Here is a 25,186-nt window from a genome sequence, read left to right on the forward strand (position 1 = left end):
CATTTTTCACATCAAAATTGTATAAATTGCTTTAATCAGAGCTTTATAATGTAGCAGCACATACAACAGCTTCATCCTGAAAGCAATTTATACATTTTCTGTAGCACGACCCGAGGCAACATTTTAACTCTAGGGCTCTAAAATAGAGCTCCAAATTCGGCTAAAATGGCGCCTTTATCTATATTATTATACTTGAACTCGGTGGGTTGTGAAGATTGGGACCTCTGGTGTTCAAACAGGGCAACTGCAGACGCAATTTTTATCATGGCGCATGAAACGCATTTTACTGATTAGCTTAAGGCTAAAACGGTTTCGACTAAAGCCACAGACTCTGATGATTTGTCTGATCCTCTCCGGTCGTCTTTAAACGTTGTTTTTACACGTTGTTTTCCACGCCGTCACTTCACTAATCAGACGAGAGAGGAGAAACTTCCAAAAACTCTTTTCTCAACGAGCTGCCTTCAGCTACATCGTTTACATAAATATGTGCATTCAACACACTGGAGTTGCTTCACTACAGCAGCTTTTTGTTTCCTTTTTTCCTTTCGTTTATCTCATTTCATCTGGTGACGGAAATCTGGATCCCGTTCTGCTCTGATACAAACCTGGCAGTAGAATATTGACGTTATCAGCATTCAGTGAATACTGAGCCACATTATCACATTAAACTGCTGGCTTACAATTCATCTATTTCCCTAAAAGCAAATGACTCTATAGTTACTATAAATTAGAAAAACAGGCACTTACTGTATGAGCAGGAGGAATGTAAATCTGTGCCCATTGACTGGGTCTGTGGTTAATATTTGTAAAAGGTTTGTCTGTCCTGGTTCAGTAAATAACTGTGTTTCACACACACAACATTATCCACTGGCAATATTTTGGATAATTACTGCTTCTACATTCCTGCTTTGATGATCTCTTCTATTTATTTAATCGTTCATTGCTACAGGCCTTAATGGAATGGTGTTAGCTTCGGCTTCTAATCTTGATTCTAACCGCTAATGTTAATGCTTATCTAAACAAACGCACTAATACGCAACATCCCCCTGACACACAACACACTACCTACAATTACAGCTAAACGGGCTACGTTTATTGAATGTTCAGTTTGATGAATTATCGGTTTTCAGATGTGGTTTGTTTCTCTCTGACACACACACACGGACACACACACACAGAAACACACACACACACACAGACACGTGCGCTGCGGCTTTTGATCACTCATTCTGTGGTTTGTGTGATGACAGCTTTGGACTGCATTTAGTGACTGAATTTTATGACGACTCTGTGCGGTCATTCTGTGCACATCATTTGGATGATGGTGTGTGTAACGCAGGCTCAGTGATGAACGAAGGAAACGAGGAAAGGTTTTCGGGTACAGATGGCAGGGGAAAATCAAAAGTCTAACAATAGTTCAAGAGTGAAAGTGTAAGAATTGAGCAATGCAGAATAATAAAACACACACACACACACACACACACACACACACACACACACACACATACACTGCAGCTGCAATTTTGATTTCCAAACCAAAAACTCCTTAATGGTTGACACAACTCTTTAGTACAAACCGAGAAACACAGAACTGTCATTTGGTGTCAAGTCAAGTCAAGAAGTTGACTTAAATTATTATTATTTTTTTTAATTGTCATTTCAACCGTGTACAGCTGGTACAATTCTACCTGTTACCCTGCTCTTCTAGGACCATGGTGATACAAAAAAAAACACAGAACTACCACAGACATCGACACAGAACTAAAATGAACATATGACGGAACAGTCTGGGGTAGAAAGAAATCAGCCCCAGTGTTGCTTCTTCAGTGTTGCTTCTTTCTTCTTCAGCAGATATTCAGACTGGTTTTGATGATGCTGTCACACTGTAGCTTCAGATTCCTAGTTTTATTACAAACACTGGTGGTAATGGTGGTGGTGGTGTTGCACCTGGTCCACTAAAGAATAAACTAATCTACAGATGATTGAGTTTGGGTTGATTTTATATCGTTATGGTCTGTAGAAGAGGGCCATGCTGGGCCAGGACCTTCATTCCAGCCACTCCTGTTCTCTCTGTCAGACATTGTGGGGGTTTTTTGTTGTTCTTTAATGCACACGCTCTCTCTCTCTCTCTCTCTCTCTCTCTCTCTCTCTCTCTCTCTCTCTACTTCCTGTCTGCGTTCTCATTTACTGCACTTCACTGTAATGAAGTAGATTTGTTTTAGAGAAAGCAGACAAATGTACCACGGCTGGTAACAAGATCACACAGCCTGGTGCAGTAATACTGTCCTTCTCTTTCTATTTTAAGTGAGGCAGATCTCTCTCTCTCTCTCTCTCTCTCTCTCTCTCTCTCTTTCCTCCTTCTCTCGCTCACTCTCTCTCTCTCTCTCCTCCTTCTCTCGCTCTCTCTCCCTCTCTTTCTCCCTCTCCTTCGCTCTCTCCCTCTCCTTCTGTCTCTCGCTTGCTGTCCCCGTCTTGCTCTCCTGCTCTCTTCTTCTTGCTCTCTCTCTCTCTCTCTCTCTCTCTCTCTCTCTCTCTCTCTCTCTCTCTCTCTCACACTCACACACACACACACACACACACACACACACACACACACACACACACACACACACTTTCCTTCCTTTCCTGTTTTTCCTTCTGCTCTCTGGAGTGTCCATCATGGTCAGCAGCTTATGAGTGGAAAATCACAGCGTGTCAGTTTAAAGAAAGTTCCAGAGAAACAGAAAATTTCAGCATTTCTCATGCATACACGTTTAAGTTTCTAACTTCTTGCATAGATCTCATTAACTTGCCTAATAAAAGGCTGTTACAATGAGAACTCCTGCAAACATTACTGATGTGGTTTCCATTAAACGTGTTAAAGGAGTCTCAGAGTCGGTCTTCCCATAGGGAATTACAGTCAGAGAGAGAGAGAGAGAGAGAGAGAGAGAGAGAGAGAGAGAGAGAGAGAGAGAGATAACGAAGCTAGTGAAAAATCAGATATTATAATAGTTAATATAGATAAATACAGATATTGTGATCTCTGTCTTCTCTTTATCGGAAGAATCCAACTATTAAAAATATCACTTTATTTTTTTAAAATTATAATTTGCTGGAGTCTTATTGGGAAAGAGATGGATGGTTGTGTAATGGTTTACTTTCGCTGTCATATGACTGAGCATTTGCTGAGTGAAGTATTACTCTAGTGGGCTCCAGTAGTAGTTCATAACTCATTTGCGGAGGCCAGCCCTGCTCATGTCTGGAAATCATTATGCTTTTTATGGACAGAAAAAACCCACTGACCTTTTTATGAGGGTTCGGGTACTTTTAGGAATTGGCCTCTAGAGGGAGCTGGAAGAACAAAGTGCATCTTCTTTATTAACAAAAACACTGAGATAAACAACATGGGCATTAAATGCATCGTTACAAATACCTTTTATATTCAGGGATCTTTTTAAATTAAAAAATAATAATAAACTCCACAGATCTTTTTTGGTATAGATAAATTCTATGAAAATATTTCAAGTAAAATGATTTCAGCGTGTGGTAATTTTATTGGTTTTCCAGAGAGATTTTTATTCACGATTTTTAATAAATTTCTCTTTCTATTTTTATTTTACAAGCTGGCTTGTTGTTAGGGGTATTGAAATTTTATCATCCGAGGTTGGGGGTTTGATTCCCACCTCTTCTCCGTGTGAGTGTGTGAGTGAGTGTGAGTGTGTGTGTGTGTGTGCGTGTGTGTGTGTGTGTGATTGTGTGGAGATTGTATGTTCTCCCTGTGCTTCAGGGTTTTCTCCAGGTACCTGAGTTTCCTCTTCTCTTCCAAAGTCTGATAGACATCAAATGGAATGGAAGTGTGTGTGTGTGTGTGTGTGTGTGTGTGTATGTGTGTGTGTGTGAGAGAGAGAGAGAGAGAGAGAGAGAGAGATTGTGTCCCTGTCCAGGGTCCCCTGCTTTGTCTCCATGTCCCCTGAGATAGAATCCAGGCTCCATGTAACCCTGTGTAGGATAATTGCTACAGGAACATGGATGGTGTGATGGATATTTATGAGACAAGCCAATAACTTCTAGATAAAATAAAACACAGATAGAAATGAGCAGCTTAGTGAAGATGAATGCAAATCATTCTGAACATGATAAACAGGTCTGAAAGCCTCTGATCAACACAGTAATCAAATCTATAGGATTTACAGAAGAAGGGATTTCTGTGGATGGATCTTAACCTGGCAAAGATTTAAAAAAAGAACATTTTCGATGCAGAAAACTATCAAAAGAAATTCAATAGGAAATTTGTTTTGCCTTTGGGTTTTCTATCAGCTCAAGCGGTGCTTAGGAACAGAAAGAATATGTAGATATTTGCATGGAAAAGTTGAAGAGGTGTACAATACAGTTTAGAATACACTTGCTGGCCACTTTATTAGGAACACCTGTTCGGTCGTGCAAATTTCCAACGAGCGATTTTCCAACTATGGATGAGAGGGCAGATGTTCCTAGAAAAAGTGGCCAGCGAGTGTATATTGAATTGTATAGTGAATCATGTGCAACTCCCAAAATCATGCAGAGATCAGAATTTGGAAAAATGTGACGTCAGGAATTTTGGAAACTGTTTCTCTTCTGAGATTTTCCCACTCAACAGTCTCTAGAGAGCAAAGAGCAGAACCCCAGTGACTCTGTATATTTGAGCAGTATAGTATAGTATAGTGCTGAGCAGAAAAGAACGTTGAGGTGATGAGCTACTGTATGGCAGCAGAAGACCACATCGGGTTTCGCTTCTGCCAGCCACGAACAGGAAGCTGAAGCTACTCAGCATCATCACAGCCAAGTCAATTAGCTGCTAGTTTCACTTACTACAAACTCAGATGCTTGCAGCTGATAAAGGTTTTCGGTCTGAAGCATCCTGTTTCTGTGGAAACGTTGTTGACTACGTTGAACGTCTTCACCACAGGCGGGAACAACAACAACAAACAGCTTTTTTGAAACAGTTTTTTTTCTGATGATTGCAGAACTGCTCCAGAACATCTCATAGGTGTGCAGTATTGAGGTTGAGACCTGGTGGAACTTATCTGTAAAGCCCATAGCATATAATTTATATAATTTTCATCCAGTACACTATGTAGTCAGTCTTAGTCTCATCCTGGAAGAAATCTTTCAGCAGTAATCTTTCACCGCCTTTTCCTTTAATTTGTCACCCATCTGTGTGTGGTGATGCTAAACCACCATGAACTCTAAACCCACATCACTGTGTGTGTATGTTATTACTCAAGCCAGGAGGTTTCACTCTGAGCCTTCGACACCCCGTTACAGCAACATCGTGCTCTTCCTGAGCCGTTTACTTAGTTAATAATGTTCTTGTTTCAGCCACAAGTTTAGTTTCACTTGGCTATCACAAAAACCTTTTATGAAAACTCAACCGCTCAACTCAACTCTCAACTTTCAACCGCTTTGCTAAAAACAACAAACTTACAACAAAATTACATTTCCGTTTCACAATCCCAAGTTTTGCACATGTCAGAATTTAGAGGACACGAGAAACACTGTGGAGAAACCTCAAATCAGATTCACAGCCTCGCCTGGCCAAGCGCCGGGTTATAAAATCATCTCCTGAATGGACGTATTTATAATCAGCCCTCGTGAAGTGATGCAGAGTCGACTTCTTGCTGTTGTTGGAAAGCGAGACGCTACAAAATCCCACCATGTTATTTATGTTACACTGCAATATGATAATGGTTTGAACTGTAATTCTATTGGATCATGTAGAATAATCCTGAAAATGGTTGTGAAAAAGACTTTTTAGATTATATTTATTTAAAAAAAAAACACAGGTGGTTTTTGTGTGTGAAGGAATGCTTATTTATTTGTTTGTTTAGATTTTTAATGAGTTTATATTTACAATCATTCCTTTATTTGTTTTTGTTTATTTGTTTGTTTGTTAGTTAATTTGTTGCATTTTTTTACTTATTTGTTTTTTTATCTACTTATTCATTCAATTATTTATTTATTTGTTTATTTATTTATTCAGTCCGTTGTTTGCTTGTTGCTTTTATTTATTCGTTTGTTTTTTTTCTTTGTTTGTTTGCTCACATTTTTTTTTTTGCAAGCACAACCATGTTTTTTACAAACTGTTTTCCTTAAAATCCTTTAAAAAAATGGAGTAAGTCATCAGATGAGGTTAACTGCACTAGTGTAACAGCTTTAAGGCTATTAAGCCTGTGTGCGTGTGTGTGTGTGTGAGCGAGAGGTGTCCAGACCACAGTAACACTGGTAGCGTTTTCCAAAATTTTCCAATCTCCGGTGCAACATGACCTTTATGTCATTTCCACCATGAACATTGGGTTTGATATCATGAACATGAAACACACTTTCTTGCATGTTCATATGATCACTTGTATACTGCACACAACAGTCACTTAAGCACTATCACGGTAAGCTCCACCATCTGCCGATAGATGTGTGATCTCACCATCACATGACCATCATCTATCAAATAACATCAGCTACGTTCTTGGTCGGCAAAACAGCGTTTTATTGTGTTTTAGTGTTAGTGTGAACTATTTAATTCAATTCAGTTTTATTTGTATAGCGCTTTTACCGATGGACATTGTATCAAAGCAGCTTTACAGAACATAAAAAAACAGTACAAAATGTTGAATTTTATACAATGATTTTATACAATACAAAAGTTCAAGATTAATATTAGCTATATTTATATATGTTTGTATTTATCTCTAATGAACAAACCTGAGGTGACTGTGGTGAGGAAAAACTCCTTTAGATGGAAGAGGAAGAAACCTTGAGAGGAACCAGACTCAAAAGGGAACCTCATTCTCATTTGGGTGACACTAGAGGGTGTGATTATAAACTGTTATAAACAACGGAGGGTGTTATTATGAATAATGTGCTTTCTACAGTCAGATACAGTCTGATAAGTGAGTATAGATGAGGAGGTTGTTGTCCTCAAAGACCACATGGAGTTGGCATCTCCTCACTGAAGGTCTGAAATCTTCATGACACAGAACAGATGAGCTGGTACATCTCTAGATGCCTCAGAGTGAAATGTGTGTGACTGCAAGTGACTGGGATGAATAAGAAGAGGACAGAGTTCTGGTGTGTGCTGTATTGATGCACCAGAGAGAATCAGTGTGATGGTTATTAAGATGACTGCCATCTGCTCCCAGTAGAGACACAGGCGTCCTTCATCCACACACTGCCGTTTTATTGGGCTCGACAAGTCGGCCTCTTTCGGCGCACCATTACCGTGTTTATTTTGTCAAGGTTGCAGAGCTGAATGCCATGTTAGTCTACAGAAACCGTTTGTTTTCTTCCACGTTAAGCTTTTAGTGCTTAGAGCAGACAGGCATCTGTCCTGAGGAGGTTTCAATATTTCAGTACAGCACACTGACCTTCTCACTGTCTGTGCTGTGGATCATCATATACACACACATGGCCTTGAGGAATTATACAAAATAACAGCATGGTACACTGGAACAATTGCTGTTCTTGAAGTAAAGTTGACAATAACTTCTGCTATGACTAATTTACAACGATTGCTGTCAGGTTTTAAAGCATTCTGAGACCTTTTTAATTGTTTCCAGTAAATTGCAGTAATCCAGTTGTTCCTAAAGTATTTCTGCTCCATTGGTGCACTGATGAACTTACTTTTATTAACATGGTACTAATAATGTTAATTCATTCTGTTAATTACGCATTCAAATGACTAATTAATTCTATTCTATTAGTGTATTTTGATAGTGTATTTTGTAAAGTGTATAGTGTATATATTTTATTTATTTATTTATTTATTTATTTATTTATTTATTTAAGTTTTCCCTAACTGGAGCATTACAGACTATTCAATAAAATTAATTTTATTTGTTTAGCACTTTTAATATGGATATTGTCTCAAAGTGTCGTTCTTGAAATATAAAAATGACACAGTTTAAATTTATTAAATTCATGAAAATCTCCCTGAGACGATATGAGGAAGAAATTTCACAAAGCTCAGCTAGTTAAACACTGGATTTTAAAAGAAAATTGGCAGGTTTGCTGTTTGAAGACAGCAAACTTCATTTACTGTTATTACTGTTATCACTTGTGTGCCAGCTAAAAGGCACCTGGATATAAAGTCTCATGTAGTCTAAACTTCTAAACTCATGTAGTATAAAAAGCTTCTATTGGCCTATAACCACCCGAGAGAATGATTGACGTGTAAAGCAACCAAGCAGTTTGTTTTGTTCAGTGTCATGTTTAGAGGCATGAAAATGTACAGTAAAGTGGATTTCTGTACAAACGTAGACCAGCGTGCAATCATGGATTGTTCATCACATACCGTGAACTTCACATTATTTGTGAACGGTTTCCAATTTTGTGTGCCGGACCTATCAGATATACAATCAGCTGTTCATGGACGTGACGTCTGAGGATGAGACTACTGGATATATGACATCTGACCAAACACGCCTTATTGTCTGGTGAGTCAGAGAGTCAGATGATATTTAATCCTCTACTTATTTCCATTAGAGGGAATAAGTATTTCAGGAGGACGTAGGTATGTAGATGTCGTAACTCAGTGGAAGTTTCACCAACTAGGTGCCACGTTTATGTTATTTTTATGTTTATGTTTACGTTTATGTTATTTTGTAGACGCCATTATCCAGAGCACTGTACATTTATCTCATTAACACAACTGAGCAGTTGAGGGTTCAGGGTTTTGCTTAAGGGCCCAGCAGTGGCTGTGCTGGGATTAGAAGTCACAAGCTGTAGTCTACTGAGCTCCTACTCTGTAATGTTCAGACCAATTTTTCTGGCCCTGAGAGCTGATAACGGACTCAGCATTAAACTCAGCAGCCACGTTATAAGCCCAGTATATAAGCACCCACAGATTACACACACTTTAATGAAGTTTATGCTCTGTGTTGTTTTTCACCTAGTCACCAAGCTTTGGATTGTTTATCACCATTTCTGGTTTCATCCGCTCACTCTTGCCTTGCCTTGTTTCCGTTCTTTGTTGCTCACCTGCCTCTTGGCCGTGTCTTGACCCTCACCTTGGATCTCCTCCTCGTTTTGATTGCCTGCATTAATAAAAAACTTTAAAAACTGCACTTACAGCCTCACCTGCGTTCCTGCTAATCCTCCACTCCACTCGTTTAACGTGTCGGACCAGAGGGAATATATAACTTGCAGTTAGTGAGCATTAAATACTCTCAGAGACACAAAAAGAGGCACCTAGACTGCTATGGCAGTGTTTTACGAGCTGATAACACTAGCCAGATGCAACAGCACACAACATTAGCACGGGTATGCAAACAATTCAAGGATCTACAGTGTCTGGAGCTTTTAACTGAAAAAAAGTTGAAAAAATAAAACATTAAACCAAAAAACCTATCAAGTCCAGCCAAATAATGTAGCAGTTTGGAGCAAAGTAATAAAGACAGTCCAAGTATTGTGATGTCTTTAAAAAAAAAAAAAAAACACTTCCTAAAAAATGGTAAATGAGAGGCTACTAATACCACCCTAAAGTTGATTATGTTCCAGTTAGATTATATCCTAAAGTGTATTATTCATCCAGTACTAGCGATTTGCCAGCAACTAGTTTGTTTAACTAATTAAAGAATAAATCAAGCTGTTTTTTAATCCATTTATAGTTGCATTTAAAATGTTCAACATCCCCAATAACAATGCTTTTTTTTTCATTAACGAAAGTCTGTTTTTTCCTCTTTTTTTTGTTTTTTACATTTATACTTTGTTTTTTATCTATGGTTAACGAACTAATCGAAAACAAATGCTTTTCTTTCTTTCTTTTTCTTTCAGAAAATTAAAAAAAATAGTGAGGGAATAAACTTGTTTCACTGATGTGATTTGGGTGTCAAGTCTTATCCAGAAAGAGCTGGTGTGGCTTCAGGATTTCATCCCAGTCTAGCAGAAGACTCCGTTGTGATTTCTGCTTGTTTGGAATGAAATGCTTTGCCCACATCCCTCTTCTGAAACAGTACGGTCCTGATATCACTTACGTTATGGCAGCTTTAAACTAGCACTCTTTCCCTCACCAGTCCCTTTTTTTTTCTCCAAAATATAAATTAATTTGTTTTCTATTTTTATCATCATTTCATTATATTTGTGTTCCATGTTCATTACTGGAGTATCTGCTACACAACTACCTGTAAACAAGCTGTTGCTATAGAAACCATATCAGAAGGAACACATTAATATTAAGATTTTGGTTACAGACAGAATATTATGAGAGCAAAATTAAATCAACACTTTCTGACCAATGAGAATTCATCAGAGCTGTGATTTAGTATTTTTTTTTTTTTTTTATGATTAATATTTGTCATCCATGATATCTTTACAATGGATGATGTCACTACGTCTTTTTTGTCTGGGTCCTTCATCCAGATACGGAGTGTGTCCTAATATCACAACCAAATGTAAAACAGCAACTATGAATCTATTTACCTGCTGTGTAATTACATGCCTTGTTACTGCCTCATTTTCATCATTATCAAATTAAAAATATGATTTTTTCTCGTCTTTAATTTTATTTTTTCATTTTTTTTTGCCCTTGACTGTGAATGCTATTTAAGGTCAGATCTTATGGGTGTTGTTGGACAAATCTGTTACCTGTTTTTCTTCTCGAGGCCCCAACTCTGTTATTGCATCACTGAGATGTAACTTTTATACGCGATGTAATCCAACTTAAGCCCTGATTCACCGACAGTATGGTCTCCGTTGTCCTGAGTTGTTTTTAACCTTGTTGATGTGTTTGTTATTAGCATGGTTGGGAATGGGGGATGCTTTTGTCTTCTGTAAGACACAAACTATAAAGAGACAAACAATGCTATTTTCCGTTGTTAAATGACTTCACTAGATTCTGATTTATAAGCCAGCTGGGGTCTGACTCACTAAATCTGCTTCACCATTTGTTGTGATCATATGTGATGCTGGTTTTGTTGGTCTTCTAGAAATTAGTGAGTCATTCAAATATGTGCTTTCAAAGACAAACAGTCAAAGGGGATAAAAAGCTTGTTCAAGTTTATAAAATCTTCACCCGCTGAGAGGAGCCAGTGCTCTTCCACTGTCATATCCCATCATCCACAGGGTTAGGCATGGTATGCTTTCCGAGATGCTTTATTGCTCACTACATTCTACATTTATGGCATTTATCAGATGCCCATATGCAGAGAAATTTACATTTATCTCATTTATACCACTGAGCAATTGAGGGTTAAGGGCATTGTTCAGGGGCCCAGGAGTGGCAGCTTGTTAGTCCTGGGATTCAAGCTCAAAGGTCATCGGAAGGACGTGAAGGTTGTGAGCTTGAATACCAGGCCCAGGATTGTCAGCTCAGGAGGGTCCCAGGTGTTGCAGCTTCTTAGCCCTGGGGTTTGAGCTCACAACCTTCTGAGCAGCAGTCCAACACCTTAACCATTAGGCTACCACATCCCCCAAGCATAGACATAAAGAGTTCTCATTTGAGTTCCTGTCAGCTCAAAACCAGCAATATCCTCAGACCCCGCTCATCAGCAAGACATTTCCTCCATGAGTACTGAAGCTCAGTGGATTTTTTTTTTCCAGATCATTCTGTATTCATTCTAAAGACATTTTGAATAGCAGGAAATCAGCCGTTACTGAAATGCTCATATCTAGCATGTAAAAATGCTGTTTTTATAGATGTTCTACATGTGAGAATTCTTAGACTAGACAAAAAGTTTGCGGTATTTTCATTTGATAGCCCACAGGCCGATTTCTATATTTCCTCTGCAGGTCATGCAGGTATATTTTTATTAAGAAAAAGTATACCCCAAAAAATGAACGTGTAGCTAAAAAGCTAGCAATTAATAAAATGTCAGTGTTGATATCCACAGATGAAGGTCAATAACAATTTCTTATGTTAAGGCTTATTTATGTCTGTTGATTTACATGTGATCAATAAATAATATGTTAAGAGGTGGACATTATTTTTGGCAGAGTCGCACAGTCATGATATTTATTTATCATTCTGTTTGCTTGTTCTGTTAAAATTTGTCCAAATGTTAATGGACAGGAGACAGGCTTTAGTAGACACTATAGTTTTATATTGACGCACATCAAACTAATCTTGCGTTCTCATCAGTAACACACTGAACCAGGGTTCTCGTAGACCCTGATATTAGTTTGCTGGACCCAGTTTCAATTTTATGCTGCATACTAAGCAGGTTAAATTATAAATATTTTTGTGCCAGAAGACTGCACAATTGATTATGATTATTTGATGCTTACTGTAAGACGATTAATAATCCCATAATACTGATCAATACCAAAAGCCTCTTTCAGCTGTAGTGCCCCGACATGCACTTGACACGGTCACCCGTTGAGTTGTTGACTGAATGAGTCGCTCCTTATGTTGACTATTCCTTTGAGAGTTTAATCTGTCTCTAATTATGACTAGCTGGGGTTTTGGAGACTCTCCGGGACAAGCTTTATTTTGTTTGCTTTCCTTGACTCACCCTTGGGCCTTGAACACACTGTGGCCCAGGCTGTATGTTCTTTCCAGGTGACACCATGTCGCTGGGGACATCTGGCTAAAGAAGCCATGTCAAACCAGGCTCTATCCCCAACGCTGTGAGGGCCTGTTATCTGAAAATTGTACATGACCAGCTTTGAACTCCTGAGACCTTAAGTGATCGATTAAAGAGGGAATAAATGGGTGGAAAAGCTTACATGTAGGTCCACTACCCCGAAGTGTGTGCACAGCTCTCATCTTACCTACAGTGCTGTGGGGAATATTCAGTTGCTTGTTGAAGTTACAAGAGTAACTTGATTAACCTTCAGAATGCTTTTTGAGCCTGATCAATATAGGAAAAAGATCCTAGCCAGACTCCTGTGTACGGACTGAGAGGGCTCCTATGTGTACGGACTAAGAGGACCCCTCTGGGGACAGACTGAGAGGGCTCCTCTGCTGACAGACTGAGAGGACTTCTCTGTGGATGGACAGATAGGGCTCCTCCGGGGCGGACTGCGAGGGCTCCTCTGGGGTGGACTGTTAGGGCTCCTCTGGGGCAGATGGAGAGGGCTCCTCCGGGGAAGGACTGAAAGGACTCCTCTGGGAACAGACAGAGAGGTCTCCTCTGTGTACAGATGCAAATCTTTTTGTTCAAGATCTGTAATTAATATATAAGAAGAACTAATTATGTCTTATTGTGAAAAGGTAAGAATGCATCCTATGTACTCAGAATTAATCTAATGCCATTTTTAGACCATCTATAACATTAGATTTTCTAGACTGCATCATATAAAAGATCAGTTGCTCATTGTTGGATCATTTAAATAAAATATTGCTGAAAACAAGGCTGGCTGGAAAGACCAAGATCATTTTTCTGTCATTGCTATGAAGTTTAGCTAATAGTTATTACAGTTTCAGATTTCTGGCTTTCTGGAATTGCTGTGTTAACTTATTCATCGAGAAGCTGTGCAAATTGTGACCCATACTCTAACTACCTTTCATTTAATCTCTTTACTTCTGAGTTAACATACATTAATTTGATGAACTTTGTACACAAGCGTCTCCCTTCAGACCTGAACGTATTTAACAAGGCTAAGTGTTTACAGAGGACCGACTAAAGAAGTTGTTTTGTAGTGTCTGCTGTTTAAAGTTGTTTATCAGTTAAAGTACTTTTAGAAATAACCCGTACATGTGAGGACATCGCCTCATCAAAAAGTTAAACTTGAGTTAAGCTTGTGATCAGGAGCAGATTTGCCTCAAAAGCCCCTGCTGTAAACAGCTGTCCCATGCTTAGCACTTAATTGTCTTAGCCGTAGTCGTCTGCATCCCTGAACTTTTTAGTTGTTGTTATTATTGAACCAATAGATTGCATCGAAACTTCTTTTTTCAAGGATGAAGAAACTGGGAACGGGAGTCCGGGAATGTATTTTTTTCTTATATATAAATACAAAATTCAAGAAAATTCAAGTGCATTATTAAAATCTATAGTATAGAAAACAAATAAAAATATGACTGCACAAGAATGTGTCTATTTTTTGTTTAGCTAAAAACACTTGCATTGTCTATTTACAACAAAATAACCATACTAGGAATTTTCACTATTATACAATATATTAAAATATTAATATTATATATATATATATATATATATATATATATATATATATATATATATATATATATATATATATATAGTATATATTAATTCAGCACTGAAACTTGACGGAACGATTTCAAGCATCTCCTGACAACTCCTAAGACTCCTAGAGAAATATTTCAATTTTATCTGTCAGTACAGCAAATTATTAGTGATATTCACGCTTCATGCTCGTGTTAACGAACGATAACTAAGTCACTAAATTGTAAAATTCTTGCTGTATTCGGAAGTTTGATTAGACTGAGCTTCTTGTCAGAATCAGCGATGGACTGACATTTAAAAAAGCAATAACAGGTTGTCAGAAGCATCTCCTGAGAACCATTTATTGTTATCAATAATCTAATCATTAGAGATTAACGCAGCTGCACAGCATAGGAGATCATGGAGGGTAACTAAACACTTTGGCTATCAGGAGGATTGACTGTAAGCTTGACTTTGTAGGACATTATTCTTTGCAGCTTTATTAATACAGATAATAAAACGCTCATTTTTTTTTATCGATAGCTCTGTCAAGATGTAGGTGAAAAACATTCTGCTCAACTCTAATCTGAGCAAGCTCAGGTTTCAGGATTTATCCAGACTCAGATTAGAAGAACACATTGTCATAAATCTGGCTACTCACTTGGCCGGAACGAGTGGTAGGTGCGGTGTGTGGGTGGGTCATCCGTCATATATAAAGCCGTGTGTCCTCTGGGTATGTTTCACACCATTGGCTCACGTCCGAGGTTTTTGCTGATAAATATCCAAGAGTTTGTTTCTCTTGAAGCTCAGAACAATTAATGTCATTTTTTAAGTACAGTGTATGTACGTAGTTCTGAATAGTTCTTTTCTAAACTACCAGACTTTAAATACTTAACGTTATGTTTTTCTGCGATACAGATTTCCCATTGAATAGTTAAGCACTAATGAGTGTACTCATTTGACTTGTACACGTCGATCCGTGATCCATTTCTCAAACCTTAGATCTTATGAGCTTTCTGGTGTAATAACTAAACAGTTGCTGTTGTTGTTGCACCTTAAAAGGCCGTAGTGATGAATTACTGTATGCCGGACATGTACGAGATGCCACATGGCATGGCCGGAGGCTACACGGTCCCAGGCGGAAGTGAATATTGTATGTACGGAGGAGACGTATCTGCTTTTGGTCATTGCGAGTCTCAGCCGTTACACCACAACCCTTCTTGCATGGAGCAGGCCTGGCCGCCCGGTCAGCCGTTAACGGGTGTGTACTCGGGCACTTATCCTGGCACCAACCCGGCGTTTAAGAGCGAGTACTGCACCATGGAGGTACCACTTAGCCACTACCAGCAGCCTGATTACTTTTCTGATGACAGACCAGACTTTTCTCAGATGCAGTGGATTCAGGTGCCGCATAAGAAAGGTACTGACGTAGCACATATGGATTGTGAGTCACACACACATTAGAAGGCAGAGTTTAAAACATTTGCATTGTGATAACTGCAAAACACAGGCAAAAAAAAAGAAACCTTTGCATTAGTGAAAACATGAAAGGAAAGGAAAAGAAAATGACGTCACAGCAAATGTTTAAAATACTTAAGTATTAAATTTCTTATTTATTTATAGCTGTATATTACATGTTTTACAGTGAATGTATTATTATTATTATTATCATCATCATCATCATCACCTGTGACTTGTGGGTTTTTTGTTATGCTTTTTTTAAATGAATAATTTTAATAAATCTTGAACTGTGAGTTACAAAATGCTTGCTTGTGTTAATTTTTTTATTTATTTATTTATTGCAAACGATTTCTTGTTTTTTTTTTTTTTTAAATGAAAATACGAAATACTCAGGTAAGGTGTTTGGTGAAAAGTAATTCTTTGCCATTTAGAGTGATTGATGGACAGTGTGAGGAGGAGAAGAGCATTGATTTTGCTTCTCCAACTCAAATTTATTGGTCTATAATTAAGGTCTAAAAGCACTTTTGCGGCCACTGTACAGTGTATACGTCTTTATATTTGTGCTGGACATGTTTAATATTGATATTTTTGTTTGGCTTGTATTGTATGTATTGTTCAGTGTATTGATTTCCAGCATGCCAGTTGAGGCACATGTAGAGGAGCAGATGGCCTGGTCTTATTGGGACAATGACCTTATGCACTCTTATTGATCATAAACTCTATTGATTCATGTTCTGGAGCACCTGTGAAGTCGTGCCTCAGAATCACACACTGCATGAGAGTTGGGGATTTAGCTTGGCTTGCTTTGCAACACTTTATTGATCTGTAATTTATGTAGTAGTTTCCAGAGCTTTAGTTTTCCCGATCAATCATCTTGTGTTTTATATATATACATATATATATATATATATATATTTGCTGTGTTACATTTGTGCGATTTTTCTTTTTGGAACTTTGGATCATTTCTTATTTACACTTATATTTAATTTTTAATTTAAATATAAGTTAAATAAGTAAGTTTAATTAAAAAAAATTTATATTTAATTTTATTTAGACTTATATTTAAATATTTACCATATTTAATTCCTTTCTTATATCGGTTTAGTAATTAGTAATTAGTTTAACATTAATACATACTGCATTAATACTACTTTTTAGCGCTACATGTAAGAATTTATTTTTACTTATGTAGACATTTGCAATTTGTGTGTCCTATCCAGGGTACATACCAAGTTACCTGGACAAGGACGAACTTTGTGTAGTGTGTGGAGACAAAGCAACAGGGTACCATTACCGGTGTATCACCTGTGAGGGCTGCAAGGTAAGAATCAGTTCCAGCTCTGAACATTTTTTTATTTATTAATGAACCATATGAGTTTTTATCCACTTTTATACACATTTAATGTCTGTGAAACAACCTAGTTCCTGTCATCACTGTTCCTGGTATAGCAGCCTAGAACTGTTGTTCCCTAACCAGTCTTTCTATTGGATTGAAAAAATAAAAAAAATCACTTAAAATCACAGCGTTCCTTCACCGTATGAACAATTACATATTTGAATTTGTTTATTAGGAGTGTTAATACATTTATCCTGTAGTACCACATCGGATGGGGACTTTTGGTGGTACGTTGGTATGTTTAAAACAAACACATTGATATGAATATTGCCGTTATAGCTTTGTCGTGCTGTCGATAAAGAAAGATATCCAACTTCATAAACACAGCCTAAGTGACCCTCTAGACTGGTCACACTGCCTTGAATATTTATTAGACAGTTTACTGTGTGACAGTTTATTCACAGTTGCTAAGAGATGCAGCCACAACACATAATATTTATATTCTTCCTTACTCCAGGGTTTTTTCAGGCGTACAATCCAGAAGAACTTGAACCCGACCTATGCATGTAAATACGAGGGGAAGTGTGTAATCGACAAAGTCACGCGGAACCAGTGCCAGGAATGCCGCTTCAAGAAATGCATTGCTGTTGGAATGGCGACCGACTGTGAGTCTACTCGGTGTACTTAAATAGTATTTGATTCAAAAGACCTACAGAATAATACATAAAAACCTTAGAATATTTTACAGACATGGAAGCTTGAGGTAGGGACTCTATTTCTTTTCTAGAACAGTTGGAAGCAAAGTATAGCTGTACCACTTTTTTTATAATATCTGATCACAAATGAATATATTGCAGCAACATGGCATTACAAAATGACATATAGCAATAGCAACCGAGCATGAGGATGATTACTAAAGAATATTATACTTTAGATCAAGTTTGGAATGACAGTGATATAAAATTAGTCCACGTCACCTTAAGCAAATTCTCTTCACATCACCTGTTTGTGCCACATAATTGGAGGCCATGTATTATGAAATTCAACTTGTGGACCTACTTGTCATAATATACTAATACATAACCATGACATACAGAGAAGTATTCTGTTCCACATGATACGTGAAGTGAATTCATATAGAGTACCACGTATCACCATGGCGATATGCTCGAAAAATGGTTCGAAAAAAACGACATCGTCAGTCATTTTTTGTTTAGTCATCCATCATAACCTTTAACACTGTCCTTTTAAAACCGTATAAAATAATTAATCAATCCACCTGTTCCCTTTCTTTAGTGGTGCTGGATGACAGCAAGCGTATGGCCAAACGGAAGCTGATCGAGGAGAACCGGGAGCGGCGGAAGCGTGAGGAGCAGCAGAAGATGGTGTGGGAGCGACCTGAGCCAACGCAGGAGGAATGGGAGCTGATCCGCGTAGTCACTGAGGCCCACATGACCACCAATGCCCAGGGCAACCACTGGAAACAGAAGCGCAAATTCTTGGTGAGAATTCACCTCCGTCCACCAAATCAGATTTCATAGTCGTGTTTTGTGTTTTGTTTGGTCAACCAGCCAGTCCATACATTCCATCCTAAATTTTTCTAGTTGCCTAATACTGTCCACTACCAACTGTCTCTTGTTGGAAACAAGATGTCCCTGTTCATACATCCCAGTTTACGTTTTGCCAAATCTTCATTACCCGACATACTGTTCTTCTAATTTTTACATCACAATCCCTAACACATATTTTTCTGCATCCCAATTAATTTTCCTACTTCATTATTTCCCACCAGCCAGACCCCTCTTCCCATTTAGCACCTTCCAGACCCCTCTTCCCATTTACCACCTTCCAGACCATTCTTCCCATTTACCACCTTCCAGACCATTCTTCCCATTTCCCACCTTCCAGACCCCTCTTCCCATTTACCACCTTGCAGACCCCTCTTCCCATTTCCCACCTTCTAGACCCCTCTTTCCATTTACCATCTTCCAGACCCCTCTTCCCATTTACCATCTTCCAGACCCCTCTTCCCATTTACCACTTTCCAGACACCTCTTCCCAATTACCACCACCCAGACCCCTCTTTCCCAGTTCCCACTAGCCAGACCTCTCTTGCGTTCTTCCTGTTTCCCACCTCCTAGGCCATGCTTTCCAGTTCATTCTTCCAATTTCCCACCATCCTGACACCACTTTTCCCAGTTCCTGATTTCTAAATTGTTCCTTCATTTTCCCAACTGCCAATTCCCCTTTCCCAGTTATTATGCCCCTAACATTTGTCACACATGTCCCATTTCCTGCCCTCACTGTGTTCCCTGTATTAATATGCCCATTTTTTTTGTATCTTGTAGAGTGGGAGTGTGTTAGCTGGACGCTGGGGACTGTTCTACAAAGGCAGCAGCACTAACTTTAATAGAACATCTTTTACAGTTTTATCTGCTTCTTTTGCCTTATCTCAAGCTCAGTCATTTTCCTCAGTCAGTTCGACCAAATCAATCTACTGAAGTGCTCAATTCTTTTTTCTGCCTTCCTCTAATTTTCTGTTTCCTCTTGTCCTCATGTTTTTGGTCTATAACCAATTTGCTTTTCCCGTGTTTTCTTTAAATTCTAACTGTCCTCTACAGATTTACTGTCTGTCTCAGGACTTTGCCGTGGGTTTCCATGTCAGCCCTACTAACAAAATCCATATGCTTTCAAATTATATTCTGGACATTATTCTAATTAAATAGAACTGCATTGACAGTAAGACATGCACATTTCATGTTAACAAACCTTGAAAAATAAGGTGGATATCTGAAAAGGGTCGATCTTAGCAGTGATTATCGCCCTTGTCGTATCGCCTTGTGTATCTGATTACGCCACTTAACATCTTAAACTCCATGGAAACACCACGCAATCTCATGACCTCACTTTGTTTCTGTCTGCACTGTCTCATCTGTCCTCAGTTTCAACTTGTTTTTCTTTTAGTTGGCTTGACTCGGGTTCTTCATTGAAACTTCACGATCCCTGTTGATTGCCCAACAGGTCGAGGAAGCAATGCTACTTAATGAAATAACTTGTAATTTATTCTATACTTCTGACCAGAGTGCAGTGGGGGTGAAGGAAACCAAGGTAAGAACCAATAGACCAAATACATTTGAGCTGTTGTGATTTTTATTTTTATTTACTTTTTTACCCAGAAAGGCGCTCTATGAAAATGTCGGCTGCTTCCATTCTGTCTTTTTTTTTGTTGTTGTTTATTTCATTATTTTTTTTTTTGTGAATAGATCGATGTGCTAAATGCTTGAAGCATCTGTTTGCCATGTTTGTGTAGTGCTGTTGCTCGCTGTGTCAGACTGAGGGTGTACACAGGAGAGGAAAGCTTAAGGGATAACTGTACCGATCACAACAATGGAACGGGGGGGTGGATGCCAAAAGAGAAAGAAAGAGGTCCAAGGCTGGGTTTTTGCGCTGTACTCAGCACCCTTGTCTGCTCTTTCCTCAATCTGGTCCTTTTCATGCTTCATCTTACACGTTATTCCTGGTCAGAAGGGCACAAAGTAAATTTTCCAAGAAAAAAAAACACCTCAAAACCCTGACTTTATCAGTGAATAACCCTAGTCAAAGACACTACTATATAAACAAAGAAATCTATAAGAAACAGCTCTGCTCCCACTTCCTCTGGTCGTCCTGTCGTTTAAGTTTCCTTCTTCTTCTCCTCCCCGTCCTCCTTTTCTTCTGAATAACTTGGGCACCTCAGACCTTTTTTTTTTTATTTTATTTTATTTATTTATTTATTTTTGCAATGTGCTTTGTGACTCCGTGTCTTTTTCTCATGCTATGTAGAAGGGAGTGAGGACTTAATGTGTCTGATGTGGTAAATTTCCAAGTGGAATTGGTGCATTAGCTGCCAGTCACGCGTTGCTAAGCACCCTGCTCCTCCCATTTCCTGTCATTTCAGGCTGAAGACATAGGTCAGGGGACGATCGTCAGCACACCGGAGGGCAGCAAGGTGGACATCGAAGCCTTCAGTCAGTTTACAAAAATCATCACCCCGGCCATCACCCGAGTGGTGGACTTCGCCAAGAAGCTGCCTATGTTCTGTGAGGTGAGTTATTCATCAGTTGTAAAACAACCTTCAGTTTCAGAAAGGTAAATTATACATATAAAGTCATAAAATATTTAATGATTTACTTAGTAAGTTGCTTACTCAAATGCCTGCATGTAATTGAAAAAAATAAATAATCATAAGAAAATTTGGATTGATCGTGAAGCCCCCCATATACTGATAATATATATTTTTCAGACGAAGGACTAGTACGTACATGATTTCTGGTTCTCATCACTACAGATTCTGACACTGATACTAAAATGTGTAACCTAATTAATATTAATAAATCATTAATAAGTGGTGTGTTGGAACATGTCGGTTGCCCAAACAATGTGTTATGCACCTTAATCATGGTGGAAAATCCTAGTGCTCACACAACTGAACATTTTCTCTACACACTCGCTTCACTGCTTCACACTCAACACCTGAATAGCTTAAAGGACTATACTCGCTGATACTGTACTGCACGCTCACCACAGCCATCCTTACACTCTATTAATGATATTAAGATATTTTATCAGGTTGCTTTTATCCTATTAAGATGCTAAAAAAATACATAAAGCAGATTGTGGTCCGGTTTTTCTCTGACTGCCATTATTGTGATCTCTGAACATTTTGCCTCATCGGTTGATTAGCATTTTTTCTTTTCTTTTTTTTAACCCTATCAGTATGAGTGAATCCATAGTTGTTAAATTGGATTTGACCTTTTTTTTTAATCTGAATTCTGGAAAGTTGATGCTTTTTCATTTTAAAGTGAAATAATAGTAGTTAGTAATTTTGTGTAACTCCACTGGATCTGAAACTTGTTTGTGTTCATGCAAGACATTTAATACAAGTGAATATTTTAAGGAAGAAAAATATGCAAAATCCTTTTGATTCTCAAATTTTAAAAAAATTATTAGTTGATTTATTTACTGTCAGCTCATGAAAGCATGTTAGCTTTGCTAACAATGGAAAGGCTAAATGAATAAGGAAGCACAAAGCATAATAGTTTGGTGTATGTGTTGTCTGGTATAACCCTAATGTCAGTTTTGTGCTCTAGCTGCCTTGTGAAGATCAGATCATCCTGCTGAAAGGCTGCTGTATGGAGATCATGTCTCTGCGTGCAGCCGTGCGTTATGACCCCGAGAGCGAGACACTCACGCTCAATGGCGAGATGGCTGTTACTCGTGGCCAGCTAAAGAATGGCGGCCTGGGTGTGGTCTCGGATGCCATCTTTGATCTTGGGGTCTCTCTTTCCTCCTTCAACCTGGATGACTCGGAGGTGGCGCTGCTACAAGCCGTCATTCTGCTCTCTTCAGGTACGTATTAACCTGAGTGAATTTAATAAGCAGCTCACTGGAACTCACTGAGCATTGAAGAGGCAAAGAAGTGGCACAAACGTTACTTCTAGCACAACACTTTTATTAACCTCAGTAAAACAACATACTTCAAATTTTAAGCTCCACCCACAAACACAGCATAGCAGACCAACTAATAAGGTGTTTATAATCTGAGTAGGAGGAGTAAGAAGGGAAAGGGAGGAGATTCCTGTCAGGTTTTGTATTGCGATTGCGCCCAGCAGTACAGACTTTGGAAATTCCTGCTTTAGCTAAAAAAATTATTGAATCAAAAGTAATCCGTAAAATAAAACATATGAATTGAGAACTCAAATAGTATCCCGTACATAATCCCTTCAAAGTATGATGACGCTGAACCGATGACAACCTTCAGCACAAACGTATCGTCCCTTTTCTTCTCTATAGCTTTTGACCTGTACTGGGAATGTATTTAAGAGGCATTAAATCAGCTATGGCAGTCCTTCCCAGCAGCGATTACCCAGGATTACACAGGCCACTCAAGGGAAACCACTCAGCGACTTAGATTAAAATGTGATTACACTAGAGCTGTGATAATCGCAATCAGTTGTTAAAGACTGCAGCGTCAGTGTCTCTCTCTATCGCTCTCACACAGTTAGCTGCTATTGTATCTAGTTCAGGTGAACAGACGTGTTCTGCTTGGAGCCATAAATCCCAATCGATGATCATCATGTTACTTGCTATCAACTGAGAATTAAAGTCTGCTCTGCTTTTTAAGGGCTTTAGAAATTCAGCCTCCATTACTAATCACCTTCTCTATTACTTACAGTCAACTCATCTACCAGAATCACTGAAACCCTTCATGAACATGAGCAAAATGAACGTATATGAAATGAATACCATGAAATGTGCGCTATTTTGCAGTAAACTGCTCTGTAGTGTTTGTAAAATACAGATTGGACTCGATTTCGGACCACAGTGGAAACAGAAAAACTCTGAAATGACCTTGTAGGAAGTTTCGTTATTGGAACGAAATAACAAAGAACTGTAGAGCTGGCTATGGTTCATTAGTGCATTTAAGGCTATGGGGAAATATGGATTAATTGGGCAATATATATTGCCCCGTGGACGGGGTGCCAAACCATCACAGGGCACAATCAAACACACATACACACTACAGACAATTTAGAGATGCCAGTCAGCCTACAAACACATGTCTTTGGACACCCTTGAAGCATGTGGATGTGGGATGGATAGGGTTGTGGTAGCCTAGTGGTTAAGGTGTTGGGCTACCAATCGGAAGGTTGTGAATTCGATTCCTACGTCCACCAAGCTGCCACTGCTGGGTCTCTGAACAAGGCCCTTAAAGCTCAATTGCTCATTTGTATAAAAATGAGATAAAATGTAAGGGCGTCTGTCTAATGCTGTAAATGTAAATGTGGAGAACATGCAAACACCACACAATCAAACCCCAACCCTAAAGGTGCGAGGCAACTAACTAAGCACTAAGCCACCGTAGCACATGATTGATACACAGTCCATTATTAATATGGTCATGATGAAAAATACCTCCCCATAATAAGCGAATGAAGGCGTACACCATGAGGATGCTACTGACCTGGAGTTAATATTTTGTAAGAGAATAAAAACACTGAGACAGAATAAGGAGGACTGTGAGTGAGAAAAACAAGACATGAAAATTCCAGTTTCTTTGATTACTAGAGTTGTCCAGCTGCAAACATCATAGGAAATATAAGCAGAACTGTAAATGCCAACAATTCTAAATTGGGCTTTGCAGAATTAAGCTGTAATTTATTTGTGTGAAATGTACTGTGTTGAAATAAATCTAAAAATGTTTGAGTATTCACCTTATTTTATCCAGAGTTTGCAAATGAAGCCAAAGCCAAATTTGGCTTTCAGATTCGAAGAGACTGCATGCTTCATCCCGCCTGTCAATCACAGACACATTAGTCAGAATCGTAGGCGTCTGTAAGCCCTTGCATGTGAAAGGGGACGGACATTGGTATCCTCTGAGTGTGCTACTCCACTCCGTGCATGAAAAGATAACTAGCGCTAGCGTTCACTGTGCTAGATTAGTAGCATCTGTTGTGTGTAAGGGGCCTAACTGGTGGGTTGGGAAAAAAAAAATTAAGAAGTAAATCAGCTTAATTTTTTTTTAAAGGCACTGAACTAATTTTATATACATTATATATTATATATTGATTATATATTATATACTGGACTGCTGTTGTTGCGGTCCGTTTTGCGCTCAAGTCTGTCATTAAACATTCGATGACTTCGGCAGGAAGGAATTAATGTTAAAACTATAAGAATTCAGAAATTATTCTAGTCCTCTTAAGTTACTCAAAAGCTCCTGTTTACACAATTGCTCTTGACTATATCATGTACGGTTATAGAAAGAAAAATTATTAAAATCACACTATCCAGTATCACACAGAGGAGGATGGATTCCCTTTTGAGTCTTTTAAGGTTTCTTCTTCATTTGATCTAAGGGAGTTTTTCTTTGCCACCCTTTTATTTTAAATTCTATCATCATCTTACCAAGCGTTATATTCCTGTAAAGCGGCTTTGGAAGAGTCTGTTGTTTTACAGCACATTTGATGCCCTTATCCAGAGCAACCTTTTCCAATTTTTATACACCTAACCCCCTATACAGTTGAGGGTTAAGGGCCTTGCTGAGATTAGTAGACCTGGTATTCAAACTCACAACCTTCCAATCAGCCTTCCAACACCTTAACCACTAAGTTACCACATCCCACAATTCGCCTTGTTAACGGCAATTGAATAGAATTTGAACTGAATTGAATAGAAAATATTATTCTTATCATTTTTGAGGGTGTGAACAAATACTGGAGTTGACCATCCTAAGGTTTCCACACCGTGCCGGATTCAATATAACTCCCATGTA

General features: G+C 38.5%; 1 protein-coding gene across 7 annotated transcripts in view; it reads left to right on the forward strand.

Annotated features, from left to right (window-relative positions):
* LOC132842823 (thyroid hormone receptor beta) overlaps positions 1-25,186 on the forward strand; it is a 104,255-nt gene that overhangs the window by 74,578 nt on the left and 4,491 nt on the right. For 5 of the 7 annotated variants that reach the window (XM_060865709.1, XM_060865707.1, XM_060865710.1 and 2 more), the window contains 6 exons: positions 16,757-16,857; positions 17,390-17,537; positions 18,169-18,374; positions 19,894-19,980; positions 20,810-20,956; positions 22,002-22,260. In XM_060865709.1, the coding sequence (XP_060721692.1) occupies positions 16,757-16,857; positions 17,390-17,537; positions 18,169-18,374; positions 19,894-19,980; positions 20,810-20,956; positions 22,002-22,260 (948 nt within the window). The remainder of the gene's footprint in view (positions 1-16,756; positions 16,858-17,389; positions 17,538-18,168; positions 18,375-19,893; positions 19,981-20,809; positions 20,957-22,001; positions 22,261-25,186) is intronic. The other 2 variants (XM_060865713.1, XM_060865714.1) reach the window with 2 other exon arrangements.

The sequence above is a fragment of the Tachysurus vachellii genome, chromosome 3 (genome assembly GCF_030014155.1).
Source record: "Tachysurus vachellii isolate PV-2020 chromosome 3, HZAU_Pvac_v1, whole genome shotgun sequence".
NCBI classification, from domain to species: Eukaryota; Metazoa; Chordata; class Actinopteri; order Siluriformes; family Bagridae; genus Tachysurus; species Tachysurus vachellii.